The sequence below is a fragment of the Ursus arctos genome, unplaced genomic scaffold (assembly GCF_023065955.2).
Source record: "Ursus arctos isolate Adak ecotype North America unplaced genomic scaffold, UrsArc2.0 scaffold_6, whole genome shotgun sequence".
Taxonomy (NCBI): Eukaryota; Metazoa; Chordata; class Mammalia; order Carnivora; family Ursidae; genus Ursus; species Ursus arctos.
Window position 1 is genome coordinate 58,145,315 of NW_026623078.1, and position 17,354 is coordinate 58,162,668.

General features: G+C 34.9%; 1 protein-coding gene across 13 annotated transcripts in view; it reads right to left on the minus strand.

Annotated features, from left to right (window-relative positions):
• Positions 1 to 17,354, minus strand: part of EIF3E (eukaryotic translation initiation factor 3 subunit E) — a 227,839-nt gene that overhangs the window by 16,737 nt on the left and 193,748 nt on the right. For all 13 annotated transcript variants that reach the window (XM_057307685.1, XM_057307677.1, XM_057307676.1 and 10 more), the window contains 6 exons: positions 16,500 to 16,604; positions 11,633 to 11,758; positions 10,784 to 10,908; positions 2,449 to 2,575; positions 1,524 to 1,625; positions 125 to 234 (listed from right to left, as the gene is read on the minus strand). In XM_057307685.1, the coding sequence (XP_057163668.1) occupies positions 125 to 234; positions 1,524 to 1,625; positions 2,449 to 2,575; positions 10,784 to 10,908; positions 11,633 to 11,758; positions 16,500 to 16,604 (695 nt within the window). The remainder of the gene's footprint in view (positions 1 to 124; positions 235 to 1,523; positions 1,626 to 2,448; positions 2,576 to 10,783; positions 10,909 to 11,632; positions 11,759 to 16,499; positions 16,605 to 17,354) is intronic.

Sequence of the window (17,354 nt, forward strand, 5' to 3'; positions counted from 1 at the left end):
AAGCAAAGGGAAATAAAATAAAAATCCAATTAACTGGAATCCTATTAGGTGTAATTTTACAGTCAATGGAAATTTCCAGGAATTTAAAAGTAGAAAAATACAAATCAAATCAGGGTGTTCTTACTTAATGCTGATACACTGGTGGATGCGACAGAAAGTCTCAAATATGAAGAGACGAGCATTTTCAATGAAATCCTCAAGACAAGCCACCAAGAAGAAGTCATTCACAAGTACCTATGTATGTAAAATATAACAAAAAAATTAATAGCACCAACAAGCAATTTTTAAAAATGTGACCCAAAATACTTCCTGTGTGCTTTACTTATTGTTCCAGTTACTACAATTCTCCCACCTAATATCACAAGTTCTACACACCACAGCACTTTCTAGAACACTATGTTCAAGCCTCTAACAATATAAAGAAGTAAATGAATGGTACAAGAAAAAACCTTCAGCACTGCCATGTTTTCTTGTTCTACTGACGACTTGAGCAACCTTGTGACAAAGTAGCTTTGTCCTGCCCATTATCCTACACAAATGCTTTGTAGATAACATATCTTTTCTAGCTTCTTAAAATAGTTATAATAGACTAAAAATATGCATATTTCTGTGAAGTAAGTAGACCTGGAAATAAAGGAAAAAAATTTAAGGGATGGCTCCTATTCCACAGATAGTATCATAATTAAAAGAGACTATTTTAACTTCATTAGTGTATATTTAACAAATATACACCAATACATAACACTGCATATAACCATATGAACACAAATTATCACATTGGAGTCTATTTTATATTTTGTCCAATGTGTGAAAATCACCTCTGCAGTTGTACTTACATGGTAATTTTCTTTTCCTTAGAGAAATAAAATCTTAGTCCTTCAACAAACTCTTTGTATTTTGTGTTAACATTCAGGTTCAAAAATGAAACTGACAACTAATAACTTATGGATTTTGTAAATGCATTTAAAAGGTAAGTTTTTAGTTTAATTTCCTAAAACTCTGCAAACTAACATAAAAAAAAAAAAACAACAGAAATCTCTTTCGGTTGCTCCAAGGTACTTTAGTTTCTACCAATCAACAGCAGACATTATTGCTAAAAAATTCACACCCTTATAGTTTTACTGGTTTAAAGCAAATGTGAAGTACAATCATGTGAAAAATTCTGAAGATAGGCCCACTTATGAAACAAACTGAGAATCACAGGATGTGCAATTCTATACAATCTTATACATATATATATGAAGTACTTCACGTATTTACTTATATAGGATAAGACACGGAATTATGGGTGTGTATGTGAATTTATAATGCCACCAATGTTTTAACAAACTACTAACAAAAGGGATACACATATGGCAATAACATTAAAAATGTCTTTACCCTAGCACATTTCTAAACCATCAATCATATTTTAAGATTGTTTCTGATCTAATTACTTTAATAAAACACTGCAAGCTAACTCTTACAATATCCAAACATTAAAGAAATGTTATTAATTTATAAGTAAAAAAATTCATACTTACTGATTCACATTCCCTCAGCTTTTTCTGAGCCCCATCAAAGTCAAAGTTAACATATAAGCATTCAACAAATTCTGTAATTGGGTCTTTATACGTGTAAGACTCCTGTAAAATTAAGTCAAAGGTCAAGCTGGATCAGATTCAACACTGTTTGCCAGACTGCCCCTAGAATATCCCAATCTTCCTGTTTTCTCCTCCTTCACCATTAATTTCTAGCAAATTACCTAGTGTCATCTTCTCGAAGCAATTGCTCATATCCTGATTCCAGGCCACACCTTAAGCTTATAATGCCTTCCAGACTGAGTTCTCTAAATGCTCATCCTAGAACCATTCCAAAGGCTTTCAAGTTCCTCTATTGCCAAAAGTCTCCCTTAGTCAATAAACAGTGATGAACATCCCCAAGTATAAGGGTATTCATACACTGCTGAATTTGTCTTTTTGTATTAAATTTATTCTTAGGTAAAATAAGTAAACTGTTTTTCTAACCCGCAGTTATTGCTAAGAAACTCACTAAAAATCAATCAGTAGGGCTGAAGCTTTTTTACAACTTGGGGACTATTAATATTATATCCTAAGTAAAGATCACTACTCTGGAATTATGTAGGTAAGCCATCTCCCAAGAAACAGTGAGTGCCAGGCTCCAAATCTCCTTCACTCTTTACAATAAAGGCAACACTAATATACAACGTATACTAAGTATCCACCTAGCAGAGAGCAGTATTCATTCATACCACATCTAACGTAAGTATATCTTGGAATTAGAGTAAATGCCCATCTGAGTATCCTGGGCTCCTCTTTCTCTATGTATACTACATGTATCCTTTCTCCTATTTTTAAAACATTTTTACCTCAAGAGTCCTACTCTAGAAACAAATGTTAGATCTAGTTTAGACACGTTTTAAAACCCAATAAAGATTTTAGTTTTTACCTGTTGAATAACTTTAACAAGATCTTTTAGCACCTGTCGGCGTTTCCGAACATCTTTGTTTGTTATGACGGCTGTAGTCAAATAGCGTAGAATATGTGGGCACATTGTCTGAATTGCATTAAGATACCTAAGATAAAAATATAAGACATTGATATTTTTTAAATTTAATATTAATAACTTACCCAGTTTCTCTAAATCTGTAATTAACCATGTGTGACTTAAAGAAACACTTGAATGGCCCATTACACTCTGCTGCTTCAGTAACATAAGACTGAAAATACTTCAGAATGATTATTATAAGGACCATCTCCTCCAAGGAAATGAAAAAACAGAAGTCTGCAGAGAATGCCAGCTTGCATTCCCCAGTCTGAAGTGAACTGGAAGACTCACTTCAGAGGTAAAAAATCCTATTATTATTGTTAAGTAAAAGGATATTGGAAAGCCCCTATACACGCTGTCAGTCTGTTCTAAAAGACTGCTAAGCTATGATTTCCGTCATTTACCTTTTGGAAAAAAACGTGTGAAAACCTTCTACGTGCAAATCAGTCATCATAATCAGAAAGTGAGGCACTTAAATAAAGATTCAGAGGATGAAAGACTGAAAACTACAGGGAGAAGGAAACAGAGTATTATAAGGCTTTGGTTAAATTGATAGCACCGGGAATCAGAAAGTAAGGATTATATGTCAGACAAATGTCAATAGGGCCCTGGCTAATATTTAACAAATCCTGGTATTCTGATGATCAGCAGCTGGCCACCCTCTGTCATTTGGTGTTTATCCTGTATTCCTCCTACTCAATTCCTTAAATAGCTCCCTAATTTTTATCCAAGAAGTACCTCTGAGTGTCAAGCACTATGCCAATTTTGGAAATATATGTCAATAAAGTCCATTCCTCTTGGCTGAATATATAATCCCCAAAGTACCATCGAGCTTCACCTTCCACCAGACCGTCACTGACTGCTTCCTGTTTTCCTCACTTCTTAAAGCTCACTCCACATGGATTGCTCCCCCAAACACATCTCTCTGAAAGCCTACACTCTAACCATCCTTCAAGATCCAGCTCAGATACCTTATCTTCCAAATTCTTCTAGACTATATTAATACATCTTTATATTTAATCACGTAGTAGATTCCTCATAAAATGTTATCTGAACTCCTTAGAGGACACTAGAATCTGATAGTAATCTAACAATTAAAAATATTTAGTCCCTCCTTAAATTCCCTCTAAACAAGGCAGGGAATAAAAAGAATCAACACTCACTCAAGAATAAACTAATTTCTGGGAAAAAATAACTAAATTAAGCCTGAGTTTCAGGCAGAAATTTTTAAATTGCAATCTTCATTCAAATAATTCTTTGTCTCACTACTCTCTTGCCAGAGATCTCATGCACAAGCACAGGAAAGGACGACTGCTTTTCTCAAAACGGATTGTGAAGTAAGTAATTTTAGTAAGCATTTCTGGAACTCATAAACTTATCCATATGATTTAAAAAACTAAGTTTATTATATAAGATGTTAAACATATTTTACTTATCCTAGCTTTATATCACTGCATCACCTATATCTTCATTGTTTTTAATGGAGGATAACTTCTTGGGAAATCATATCCCACTCTTTTCAAGAGTTTATGGCAGGGGCTAGCAAAACTTTTGTAAAAGGCCAGATAATAAATATTTTAGGTTTTGCAGGCCAGGAGGCACAATTGAGAATATTGTACAGGTACTTATATGGAAAAAAAAATTTCCAAAATATTTAACTAATAAAACCCAAAATATTAATAGTGGAGTATGATTTTTTATAATTTATCTACTGGGGATAATTTTGCTTAACTGTATTCAAAGTTAGAGATCCTAACATTAAAATTTATTGCAAATGTTTATCTGTTAATGCTGTTCTGTAATGAAAATTTACATACTCAGTCTTTGTAAATGTTTTTCATGAACCTAGTACTACCAAAAACTGATACTAATTGATAGAAATATGATTTTAATTTATCATATTTATCACCTGGAAGGCATTCTAGAACTCTTGTTAAATTCTTCTTTTGATATTGTCCTTTAGGGTATCATTACACTACAGATAAATCACTTCCAATTCAATAGCACGGTTAAGTGAATTTTGAAATATGGAAATTTCCTTTGTATTCACAATGAGGTCTAAAACTTTCTGGAATTATAATTTGAGCTTGAAAAATATATCTGCTATAAATCTGTGTGGGAATGAAGGTCTCCTTTCTTGTTTTACCATGTGAAAGAACAGAAAACATATAAAGCAGCTGGACATTACTTGCTATTCACGCTATGTTAGTTGTCATCAAAGTGACTACTGCAATACAGTTTTCCATATAAATACTATTTTGTTTTGTAAGTTTAGGGTGAATTAAGAAACATTAACAAGTTACAGCAAAAGTTAATTCCAGAGCCACCCAAGGCTTGATAATAATGTTTAAGGGCAATTTTTCTCATTCAGAAAAAATTCAATCTTGCCCCAAGCTAAGCCACCCAACTATCGTTAAGTAGAGAAAGCCAAGATATTCTACTTCTGATAAAAATTCATGGACTGGTAACAGCTAAGTCCACAGCAGCAAATTAAGTTCACTGCTGACAAAAATGATTCAAAAATACACCACATGGGGTGCCTGGGTGACTCAGTCAGTTAAATGTTCAACACTTGATTTCAGCTCAGGGCAAGATCTCAGGGTGGTGAGATCAACACAGGTGTTGGGCTCCACGCTGGGTGTGGGGCCTGCTTAAGATTCTCTTTCTTCCCCTCCCTCTGCCCCTACCCCCCGCCCCCGGCCCCCGCAGCTTGCTCACTTTCGAAGGAAGGAAGGAAGAAAAGAAAGAAGAGAGAGAATACACCACAGATTCAAGTATCTTCCACAAAGGATCTGGTGATGAACAATGCAATGAATAACCATAGGCTTTGAACAGCCTTTTTTTCCCTCCACATATATTTGCCACCAAGTTTAAACATATCTTAGCAGATTCCACTTCAGGTTGTATTAAATGAGTGATCAATTTTGAAAATATTTTCACTTGTCGCTGCTCCACACAGACATAATGGCATATTCCTTAGGCACTTCAAATCCAACACTGATTCCTCAAATCAACAACTAAGCCACATTGGTAACATCTATTGACTCCTCAAGAGCCAAGGAAAATCACTAAAAATCATGTGCCTTGTTTTTTAATTGACTGACGTTGCTCCAGATAACTTCAACTCTGAGTAACTGTTCTCATCAAAGAGCTAGTATTTTTAAACAAGTTTATTTTTTCTGGACATTATTTCTTTGGCTGCTGCAACTAAACATGATTTGGAATCACCATTGGTAAGTGGCTTTCCCTATCTGGCTGAACAAGAGCTACTCAGAAACTTACCTGCTTGAAGCCTCATTTTAATTTTTGTGAGGAAATTCTGCTATGATGAGATATTCTGTTTTAAATTTCCTAATTTTTCTGATAGTTGCTTTGCTGTCAGTTGGAATATTATAATGAGTGCTTACAATCTTGCAATGTGAATTAAACTGCATTCTTTCAACATACCTATAGTGTCAATTCAATGCTTTGCTTTCTAATTCAAACAAAATAATCACCACTCTGCTGTGCCTTAAAAGCACATCTGAAGTTCACTTTTCTTGTTTTGACATGATGAGTCTGCACTGGTAACCCAGTGTTGCAGTATGGTAATATACAGGGCCCTTGAAACATCGGCCAGGTGTAACTGCCGCACGGCATCACTGGGGTTCATGATGCACTGAGTAGCAGCGTCAGGCAACAAGAGTACAACACTGTAAGAGCTCTGTCACAACAACTCAACTCTGCCCTTACAGTTCAAAAGCAGCCGAAGACACTATATATATCAATGAACCTGGCTGTGTTCCCACAAAAATTTATGGACACTAAAACTGTAGTCTCATATTTCACATGTCACAAAATATTTTTCTTTTAATTTTCTCAACAATTTATTTTTTTTAAAGATTTTACTTGTTTATTTGAGAGAGAGAGAGAGAGATTGAGAGAGTACACAAGCGGAGGGAGAGGGAGAAACAGGCCTCCCACTGAGCAGGGCCCTGGGATCATGACCCAAGCCAAAGGCAGACACTTAACCCACTGAGTCACCTAGGCGCCCCAGTTTGATTTTTATCTTAACACTTTCTGCAATCTCAACTGAACTACCTTTGTATTTCTAGTGCCCATAACAAATGGTTCTACTAATTAATTAAACATATTCTATATGCCTTTTAAATTTCATAAAGCCATAAGGTTGTCAGGAATTGATCCATATTGTCCCCCTCTTGTACTGTACCACAGAATTTTCACAGTGGGTTTGAATACTTTTATTTTTCTTGCTCACATGCTTCTTTTCATTACTTGAAAATATTCAAGGAACCTGTTAAATTTAATGCTCCTTTCTAAATACATATGTAACTACAAAAAACACAGAGAGTGGGTCTACTAGTAAGTAGTATCACGGAAAGCCAACTCCTAATGGTTCCTATGGCTTACTTCAGGAAGAGCTGTCCTTACCCTTAACCCATCCCCTAAGTGTCAGGATTACAGCCAGGTGTTACACGCCAATGCCTGGGTCAAATCTGCTCATTCAGAATAGGCTCTTCCTCCCCCAACTGATTTTGGGGCTATCAATCAACTCTGAAGACAATCTTACAGAATTTAGTAATCAGGACAGAGACAAAATACTAACGTTACTGTTAATCTCTTTTCATTTGAATACATGTTTGGTTTATCTCCATAAATACTGAGAAATATATCCTTAATTCCTGTTTAAAATTCTCCGAAAACATCTTTTCTATAAGATGCATAGATAGTTTAACATTAAAAACAGGTACATAGCTATTTTACCAACCGACATTCCCAAATTTCTCATAATGATTTATTACTCATTTTCCTGGATACTCCAGTTTCATCCAATACTGGTGTGTCTCAACTACTGCATGAGATTTTAATTGTATCACAAATAAAAAAGCCTCTTCTAAAATGTAATGGTTGCATAAAAGTACTTCTCAAAAGGGTACCTCTCAAGAATCACTGCCCTGAGAAGATTAAATAAACAATGCACCACAGCAGAAAGAGATGAATCAATTTAATCTCTGAAAAGAAAAAGCTACCAGATGAGGAAGACTTGAGAACTTGATAAAAGATATTAACATATTTGAATCAGACTGGGGGATGGAGGAAGGAACACAGGCAGAAGTACTGATCTGCAATGGAATCATGAAAAGGGAAGTAAAAAAGCAAATCTCGGAAATGGCCGTCCAAATGTTTATGGTGACAAGCCAAAAAATATTCATTATCTGGTCCTAGTGCAATAGTCCTATTGTGAAGATAGATACATTAGGCCAGCTTAACCTGATGGTGCCATTAACAGTCCAGTCACAAATTACCTTCCCATTCTGATTCCAAGTACTCTTAAAGCAACCTTCTCTTTATTACATGGCTTCCTATGTGTTAAACTTAAGAGGGTCAGAACTCTTACCACTTACACTTGTCATTATGAATTACTGATGACATTCTGGTTTTATAAATCAGTCTTTCTGAGGCTGGTTCAGCTTTATTTTTCATAAATCTACCTTTTAAGATACTGCCAAATAAAGTTGCTCAGCTTACTATGCTAAAGCCCAGAACCAATATTACACCCTCATAGGATCTCATTTTAGTGTACAATTTTTTTTCATCTTTCCCACTAGCCTTTTACTTAACTCAACATACAGACTATGATTTATATAATTTTTCAGATTATAAACAATTTATCATGGCATTCAGCAAACAGCAAAACATATACTAGACAAATACAATTTAAAAACTGTATATATACAGGGGTGCCTGGGTGGCTCAGTCGTTAAGCGTCTGCCTTCAGCTCAGGGTGTGATCCCAGGGTTCTGGGATCAAGCCCCACATTGGGGTCCCTGCTCTGCTGGGAGTCTGCTTCTCCTTCTCCCACTCCCCCTGCTTGTGTTCCCTCTCTCGCTGGCTGTCTCTCTCTGTCAAATAAATAAATAAAATCTTAAAAAAAGAAAAAAAAGAATGAGGCTATTATGTACACATTAGTGAATAAAGTGAATCTAGAAGGCAAACTTAAGTACTATAAGATATCTCTTAACAAAAAAATACAATGCTAATTATAAAATTTCACCTCTTATCATTTATATTTAAAATGGGATGCAAAGATCATGTATTGTCTTTTATCTTACCTAATGCCATGTAGGTTTTTTTTTCTTTTTTCAAGGAAAGAAAAATACAATTTCCTGTTAGAAAACCCCCTCTGCCTATGTTTGGTGGTGGGTATCATGTCATTACAATACTGACTACATACATTAATACTGAACTTACACTGCAATGTTAATATAAAAAATAAAACAGGCCTATTTCTGTTAGAATTGCTTCTTTTTACCAGAGTCAGGGGAATATTTAGCATTTAATGCCGAGAACAGAATACACACCATTTAAAAATGGTTCCCTGATTCTCCATAAAAAAAAATTACTGGCGGGGCGCCTGGGTGGCACAGCGGTTGAGCGTCTGCCTTCGGCTCAGGGCGTGATCCCGGCGTTATGGGATCGAGCCCCACATCAGGCTCCTTCGCTAGGAGCCTGCTTCTTCCTCTCCCACCCCCCATGCTTGTGTTCCCTCTCTCGCTGGCTGTCTCTATCTCTGTCGAATAAATAAATAAAATCTTTAAAAAAAAAATTACTGGCATTCTCAGTTGGCTGGATATTTCTCATCTGTATTACCACTAATAACTTAAATTTCTCTTAAATTCAAAGTGCTATTGATTATGTTAACAACTTCACTGAAAAGGTCAAATATTTTAGAGTCTTAAAAATCTTATTAAAACGAGCAGTTAAAGGACATTAAAATACATTTATTAATTAAAGTCACATTTATTTATGTGACTCAGTTTAGACTATCTCATCAACCTATCCAAAAATATTGCCATAGATATTATTTTCAAGACTCTGAAAATTACAAAACAACTTAAAAACAGGTTATTCAATCTTCACTGATGCTTTAATTCAGAAGGGTATTACACCATCTATTTCTAAGCTATACCTTTATAACTTAAAATATATAAGCATTTTAGAGAAAAATGTTAAAATCATAATTTAACAGAAAATAATAAACAGAAATCAAGTGAAATGTAACAACTATATCTTCATTTAGGTTAACGTATAACAAAAGTATGGCTCAAGAATGTTCATATGAAGTTTAGCTAATAATATAGTCAATATAAGCCATACCATGAAGCAAATGCTGATGTTATTGCAATCTTAAACTGTGTTTATAGAATATGCACACATACAGGTCAAGAAGCTAACACTGCCCCTGTAATCTAGAAAACTCAAGTAACAATCCTAGAATTTTGAAGATCCGTATTTTAAGACGACTGTGGCTAAACTGGCAGTTATCTAAGAAGGGCAACCAAATACTTAAGAGTCTGAAAAATTACGCATTTGATAAAACCATAGAAATTTAGCCTGAAAGAAGAGATAAAGAAAAATTATCTTCAAATATCTGAAGTGTTCCACCAAGCAGTTCTGTCTTCTGTTGTTCTAATCAAATAAGAAACGAGAAGATTCAAAGGCACTTAAGCTCAAATGGAAAAATAAACTTTTAAAAATGACTTGTAGCTAACAACAGAATAATCTAGTTCATTTACTAGTGAATTTCTTAGCACCAAAAGCTGGATAATTGAGCATAATGATATAAAGGATTCTGGGACTTATATATTTCTTCCATGTAATCTGGCCTGGAGCCCTAATTCTAAAGCTTTAGTTAATGTATTAATTACCTGGTATCTTGTTAAGACGCAGATTCTGATTTAGTTCTAGGGTAAGGCCTGAGATTCTACATGATGCCTATTCTGCTCGCATAGGAAGCACACTAAATAGCACTTCAACAGGCTTAACGTACGCTTTTTTCAAATAATTTACTTGAGTCACATGTAAGCGTTTTCTTTTTCTTTAAGATTTTGTCTATTTATTTGAAAGAGAGAGAGAGAGAGAGAGGGAAGGAGATATAAGCAGGGGGAGCGGCAGAGGGAGAGAGAGAAGCAGGCTCCCCGCTGAGCAGGAAGCCCCATGTGGGACTCGATCCCAGGACCCTGGTATAATGACCTGAGTCAAAGACAGACACTTAACCAACTGAGCCACCATGTGCTCCATGTAAACTTTTTTAATTAAAAAGCTAATCTACCACGTACAAGGGGAAAAAAAAGGTTGACAACAAATTCAAATGTTAGAAGTACATTTTTAAGTTTAAAAAAATCCATGTAATTTCATATAATGAAAGCCAGAATTATACAGTGAAATAACTTACTGTGGCTGGTAAAGGAAGAGATCAATTATGTTATCACGCCCTTTGGGGTGGTTGAAGAAAACAAACAGAGACCAGTGGATGAGCCATGTTCGTTGCTGAAGGGACTGAAGTGGAGAGCTCACAGACTACAGGGTTAAAAAATACAGACAGGAAATAGGAGAAAGAGGAAAGAGAATAAACATTGCTGATCTCAGAATTTTAGTTAAAAATGAGAACCTTCTGAGGCATGCTCTATGGCCATTATGATCTAAGTCCTATTCCCTAGACCCTCTGCACGAACCTCAGCATTATACATTATCTCCTGATCTGAGAAAGAGTCAATAATGGCTGCTAAGCCATTTTTACAGAAGCCATAAATTATACTCATTTCAGAAAACATTTTAAAAGCAAGGATGGACTAAATACTCTGTAAGTTGTTTTATTAGACAATTGTAGGTGAAAACTGCCATCTTCTACATAGGACTTTATTGAGGACCTATCACTGAGGTGGCACTAATAGTATTATGCCATTTTCACTGTACAAATAAAAAAGGTGCAGTAGCTATAAGAGAAATGAAAACTTGAGTTCTCTTCTCTAAGAGCCAAAAAAATCTCAACAGTTTCTTTCAAGGAGATTCAGTGAAACTAGTCAACCCACTAACCCACCGTGATTTTTATGTCAAGTCAACAAAAGCTAATCTGAACATTTTTGTTTCCTTTCCTCCCTCCCTCCATCCCTCTCTCCTTTCCCTTCATTCCCCCCTCCCCCGCCCCCCCTTTTTTAAAAAAAGTAAACAGCTTTTTCCTTATCAGAAAGTATGAAGGATACACAAAAATTTCAGAGAATAACCCTGGAAAAATATAACTCACATTATTATCTATGGTCTCTTTTAACCGTGTAAGGTCTTCCATAGCTGCATCCCAATTCTGCATTAAGATTTCAGAGGCCAGTTTTCCCCAGAGTGAACTCAAAGCATTTCTATCTGTTGCTGGAACCTGTTTAAGCAATCATAATTAATTATATTCTGAATATTCAGGAAAAAAAAATACTGTGTATTTTATACCTTACATACCCACCTAGCCTACTAAAAGACCTGTAGCTTTCTAGATCAAACAGTAATTATCTAAGTCCTTATTGGATCACACTGGTTAAACTGATTGTTTCCATTTAACTTAATTTACTAAAAATATTCAGCTCGGAGCGCCTGGGTGGCCCAGTAGTTAAGCATCTGCCTTTAGCTCAGGTCATGATCCCAGGGTCCTGGGATTGAGCCCTGCATCAGGCTCCTTGCTCAGCAGGGAGCCTGCATCTCCTCCTTCTGCCTGCTGTTCCCCCTGCTCGTGTGCTCTCTCTCTTGTTCTGTCAAATAAATAAATAAAATATTTTTTAAAAATAATAAAAAGGAAAATACTTAGCTCTTTGACATTCAGTCTAAATCAGAAAGAGTTAACTTAAAACTAGGATACAGCACCAGTGTTAAAAGCATTATTTTCAGAACAAAAAATATGCAGGGCACCTGGGTGGCTCAGACGGTTAAGCATCTGACTTCCACTCAAGTCATGATCTCAGGGTCTTGGGAGTGGGCTCCTGAGTCTGGTTCTTCCTCTACCTCTCCCCTCTGCTAGTGATCTTTCTCACACGCTAATATACAAATAAAATCTTTAAAAAAGAAATCCAAATTATGACACAAATGAAAGGAGTTAGAGGGAGAGAGAAAAGCATGTCTACTGGTTAATAGCAACTAATAATTATCAAAGGAATATGTACCAAGCAATAAACGTTCATTTTCACAAAATCCTAATAGAAACACTATAAAAGGTAAATATTTTTTATCCTCATTTTAATTAAAGAGGTGAAACTGATGTATGGAGAGTGTAATTTGCCCAAAATTACACTTCTAATTATGAAAGCTAAAAATGTTTATTTATTTGTTTATTTTTAGAGAGCACAGTGGAGGAGGGGTAGAGGGAGAGAATCTTTCAAGCAGATTCCCAGCTGAGCAGAATCCAAAAGGGGGAGGGGTGGGGCTTAATCCCATGTCCCATGAGATCACAACCTGAGCCAAAACCTAGAGTCCGATGCTTAACTACTAAGCCACCCAGGTGCCCCAAAATCTATAAATTTTATACCACAATCTAAATCACAAAATAGGAGGACTAAGGGTACCTACCTTTTTGCCACTGATGGAATAAGGGTCAAAAACCCAAAACACCTATTAAGGACTTTGATGGTAGTATATAACTCTAATGTACTGAATAACATTGAGCAAACTCTAATAAACAGACACTAACTTTATAAATTAAGTTTTAAAACATATCCATGAAACCGCTGGTTCTTACATGTCCATAAAAAAAGAATTGTATTTCAATATTCGTGGCCATTTTTTTTTGTAATAGACAAAAACTAGAAGTCTCGTTTGTTTTTTAATTTTATTTATTTGACAGAGAGAGCACAAGTAGGCGGAGCTGCAGGCAGAGGGAGAGGGAGAAGCAGGCTCCCCGCTGAGCAGAGAGCCCAGTGCGGGGCTTGATCCCAGCACCCTGGGATCATGACCTCAGCCGAAGGCAGACGCTTAATCAACTGAGCCACCCAAGCACCCCTGTAAGTTTTTTTTATTTATGTTTCTAAAACTACAACCAATTCAAGACACATCCCAGTTTGACATTAAAATGTGATAAATTATGTATCTGAAAATCGATATGAAACGGACATCTTTTACACCAACATTATCAAACAGGGCGTATCAAACCCAAAACTTCAACCAAGATCCCAAAGCTTCCAAAAGTCATCATTACTTAAGCTTTCTTGAGTCAAGGAAAAGTAGCTTTAAGTAAAATGGCATGTACTTACGGGAGATAAATTTTAAATTCTGAGTGAAAACAACAACAAAAATCACGCTACTAAAATATGATCGCCAAAAGTTCTAGCATCTTAAAATCACTTTTATTTCAAATAGCTGCTGGATGAGGGAAAGGGTTATATTTTCAAGTCAGACCAAAGGGACAGAGAGGGCAGATTTTAACAAAATAATTAAAATACAGTGTTAATCCCTTTTATTTACTTCTGTAGTAACTTTTAAAACAAAAATATTCAAAAATTCCTACCAATTCTGCTCCATGTCATTCAAATTAATGCATTTCTTAGAACACAACCAAATAGGATGCATGTGAACACTCCTTGATGTATTCTAAAAGCCATCAAATTTTTTAAAATAAAGGTAGATTCTGGGGTCACACAGCTTTAATTTACACAACACTGACCTACAATAGGTCACCTGGAGAGTCAAATTCTAATCTCAGATCATACTTACAATGGTTCTTTCATAGCTTATGTTTCCCTAACTATAGATTTAAAAGAATAACCAACCACCAGACAAGAATTTAGAAATGAAAAAAAGGCTATTACAAAAAAATAAAAGTAAATAACTAATAAGTAAAACATGGACATTATTTATCCCAAATCCAATTCAGGATTTTTAATCTTTGCTATTAACAAGATTGTGAACAAATACATAGATTTTATGGTAGTGCCTACGTAAACAAAAGAAAAAGAGAAGTAAAATTATCCACTGTTTTAAACTTAGCTTGGTTAGCCCCTATCAATATGCCAACTCCAATATTTTGTCACACAGATGGGACATACATTTAAAATAAATTTCACATAATTTCTAAGCACTATCCAATCACTATATTTTGACAACTCTTAATGTAAAACATTGATTTTTGTGTTCAAATCATGGTAATCAATCACCTAACCAAATGCCATTTGAATTCCAACACAAGACCTGTTAGGCAATGCAAAAGCTTAAAACTGAGAATTTTTTTAAGTTAGGGAACAAACTAGGAGCTTCATATTTTAAAAAAAGGAAACAAAAACTTCACAAACCTTTAAGTATATATACCTATCATCTGTAGGAATTTTTAGACTAATTATAAAACCACACTACATAAATGTAATATACTGTTCAAACTAGAATATGTTATATTCTATTCAAAAGCTTTTTGTGGCAGCATAGCAAGTTTTTTAATCCCCCAAAGGTTCATGCGTACTACTCTGGCTCAAGTCCATGTCATTACAGTTGGCTCTTCATACCAACCTGCTTTCAAGGGTGGATATGCTAGAAGAGTTTCAATATCTGGATTTCCAGCAGTTACCTTAAGTTTCCATGTCTTAGCAAAATGGCACATTCACTCACTGACCAGCAACAATAAATTTACTGTGCTAGAACTCTAACATGACACTAAATCTTCATTCTCAAAATTCACTCCCAGCATTAACAAATGATATGAATAACCAACTCTTTTCATGTACCTGTAATCATATCAGGCTTCTGATTTTACAATCCTGGTTTAAGCTGTTTACATTTCCAAAGTAATCAACTTTTGCTCTCCTAAATCCTTCATAATATTCAAAGTAAAACTGATGGAATTTTCTGATAAGCCACTACAAGTTTACCATCACTGATTACCTTCGATGCACTTGCAAGCTAACCACAGCTAATCTGTAAATTAAGAATATTCACAAATGGGAGCAAGAGAAAAATAAATTTTTTTCAAATCAAACTTCAAAATACACTGAAAATCTTTGTTTCCTTTTAAAGGAAGGATGGTAGATTTAAAAAATTAAGCTAAGTACTTTTTAAGTGTAGGAATTAGCTGTATTAATAAAACACCAATCTCTTCCCCTTCCCTGCTCCCCCAAAAAGGAAAATTTAATTTCCTAGAAAACAACCAAAGATAGCAGACGTAAGTCTTTTCTTTGTGGCAGGCATATGGGCCTAAAAGAATAAAGGCTCCAGAAAGTAGAGACAGAAGAAACAGACTCTTCCAAGGTTAGAAAACAATAAGTCCCTGTCTAAAGAGGTCATTTCCCAACATCTAATTAACTAGAGAAATCAGAGACTTAGGTACTTGCTTACTAACCCAAAGTGAGTAACAAATTATAATTTCTCAAAGGAGAAGCTAGTTAAAACAAGGGCATTTTGATAACTCTAGAAGGCATTAATACAATTACCTACACAGAAGGCAGAATGAGAAAAAAACCTTTCCATTTGAAAGCCTGATTCTTTTCTTTGGCTTCATGCAATTTTCCTTTTTCCCAAACAAAAGCATTGAATCTAGGAATTTGTCAAATAGGCAAATGAAAATAACAAACAGGGTTCTTTATGTTTAGAAATTTGCTCTAAAATATTACAATTTAAACTCACCTTTCTCTTACATTATTAAAAAAAATCATTGAGCTTTATTTTCTAATAGCTAAGGTTGAAAGCAAATGGAAAAAATTTACTAATAAGGCATAATTTTTTTCAAATATTATAATTTCATAGTTGTTTGAAACAAAAAGGGATGTAGATAGCATAAGATATTTAATTGAAATTAGAAATGGATTTATTCAACAAATATTTAAAAATCCACAATGTGCTGCTCACTGTGCTACACAGTAATGTAACAAACTGATTACATGAAAGAATTTTGCTAATGCTAATCATACAATTACACATAAAATAACAAATTAGCAGCTCCTACTTTTGGATTTCAAGGACAAGTTAAATCTCCCTCCAAATTTTGAGGTCCTGATATAAGCTTTCCTATTTCTCTTTGTTCTTTGCTGGGGAAAGTTTTTCTCCTTTCACCAAGGATTCTTGAAAATTTATGTACAGATTCAAATCTACATACACGTTTTCACAAACCAAGGGAATCCTACAAAATCTGAGAGAAGAAAAAAAAATTTACTTACCAACACTCTAAAGAAGTAAAGATATTCTGCAGCTCCAGAGTAATTCCCACATTCATACTGGAATTTTGCATACCTGTAGAGTGTATCTAAATATTCCTGCCTAAACTAAAAAAAAAAAAAAAAAAAAGTAAAAAAATTTTTAAAAAGCATCAGTTCTATTTTTAACTTTGAGTTTTAAAATTCAAACCATTTACTCCTTTAATGTCCCCAGACATCAAGTCTCTCAGTGAATCCCAAGTGTCACAAAAAAAACAAAATAAAACAAAAACCATGATCAAAAACACATGACTCTTAAAACACACATTAGCAATTGATGGATTTATCATTCACAATTCTGGTCTCAAAGAGTTATGAACTGTAACGATACCTAATTCGTTGCAATGAGAATTTGAATTGCAGGAAAAGGTGTAAGGTGTGAGTCTCTCAGTTAGTGACTGAGCTTAGGCAACTACCAAGCGCATGCATCCCTATAAGGTTTTGTGATTCTGTACAAATAACATATACAGTAAATTTCAGTTCTCTATGAAAGCTGGCCCCCAAATTACAGACAATTTTTAAGTTAGCAAAGCAAGCAAGGTGAAAGTAAAGAAATATAAGAGAAGGACTACAAACTAGACCATTATCAAATACACCAAACATTCTATATGGAAACCAGAAAGAATAATTTGCACAGTGGTCAGCAAACCTCTTGTTACAGTAACTGTTAAATGAGAAATAAAACTTGAATGCAAGTGAAGAATTAATTATATGCAAATCCTCACGCTTTGCGTTAACACAAGGGAAAGGAGACTGGGAGACCACTAGGGAAGTCTACAATAAAATTCCTTTATTGGGGATTTATGAAGACCTTGATAA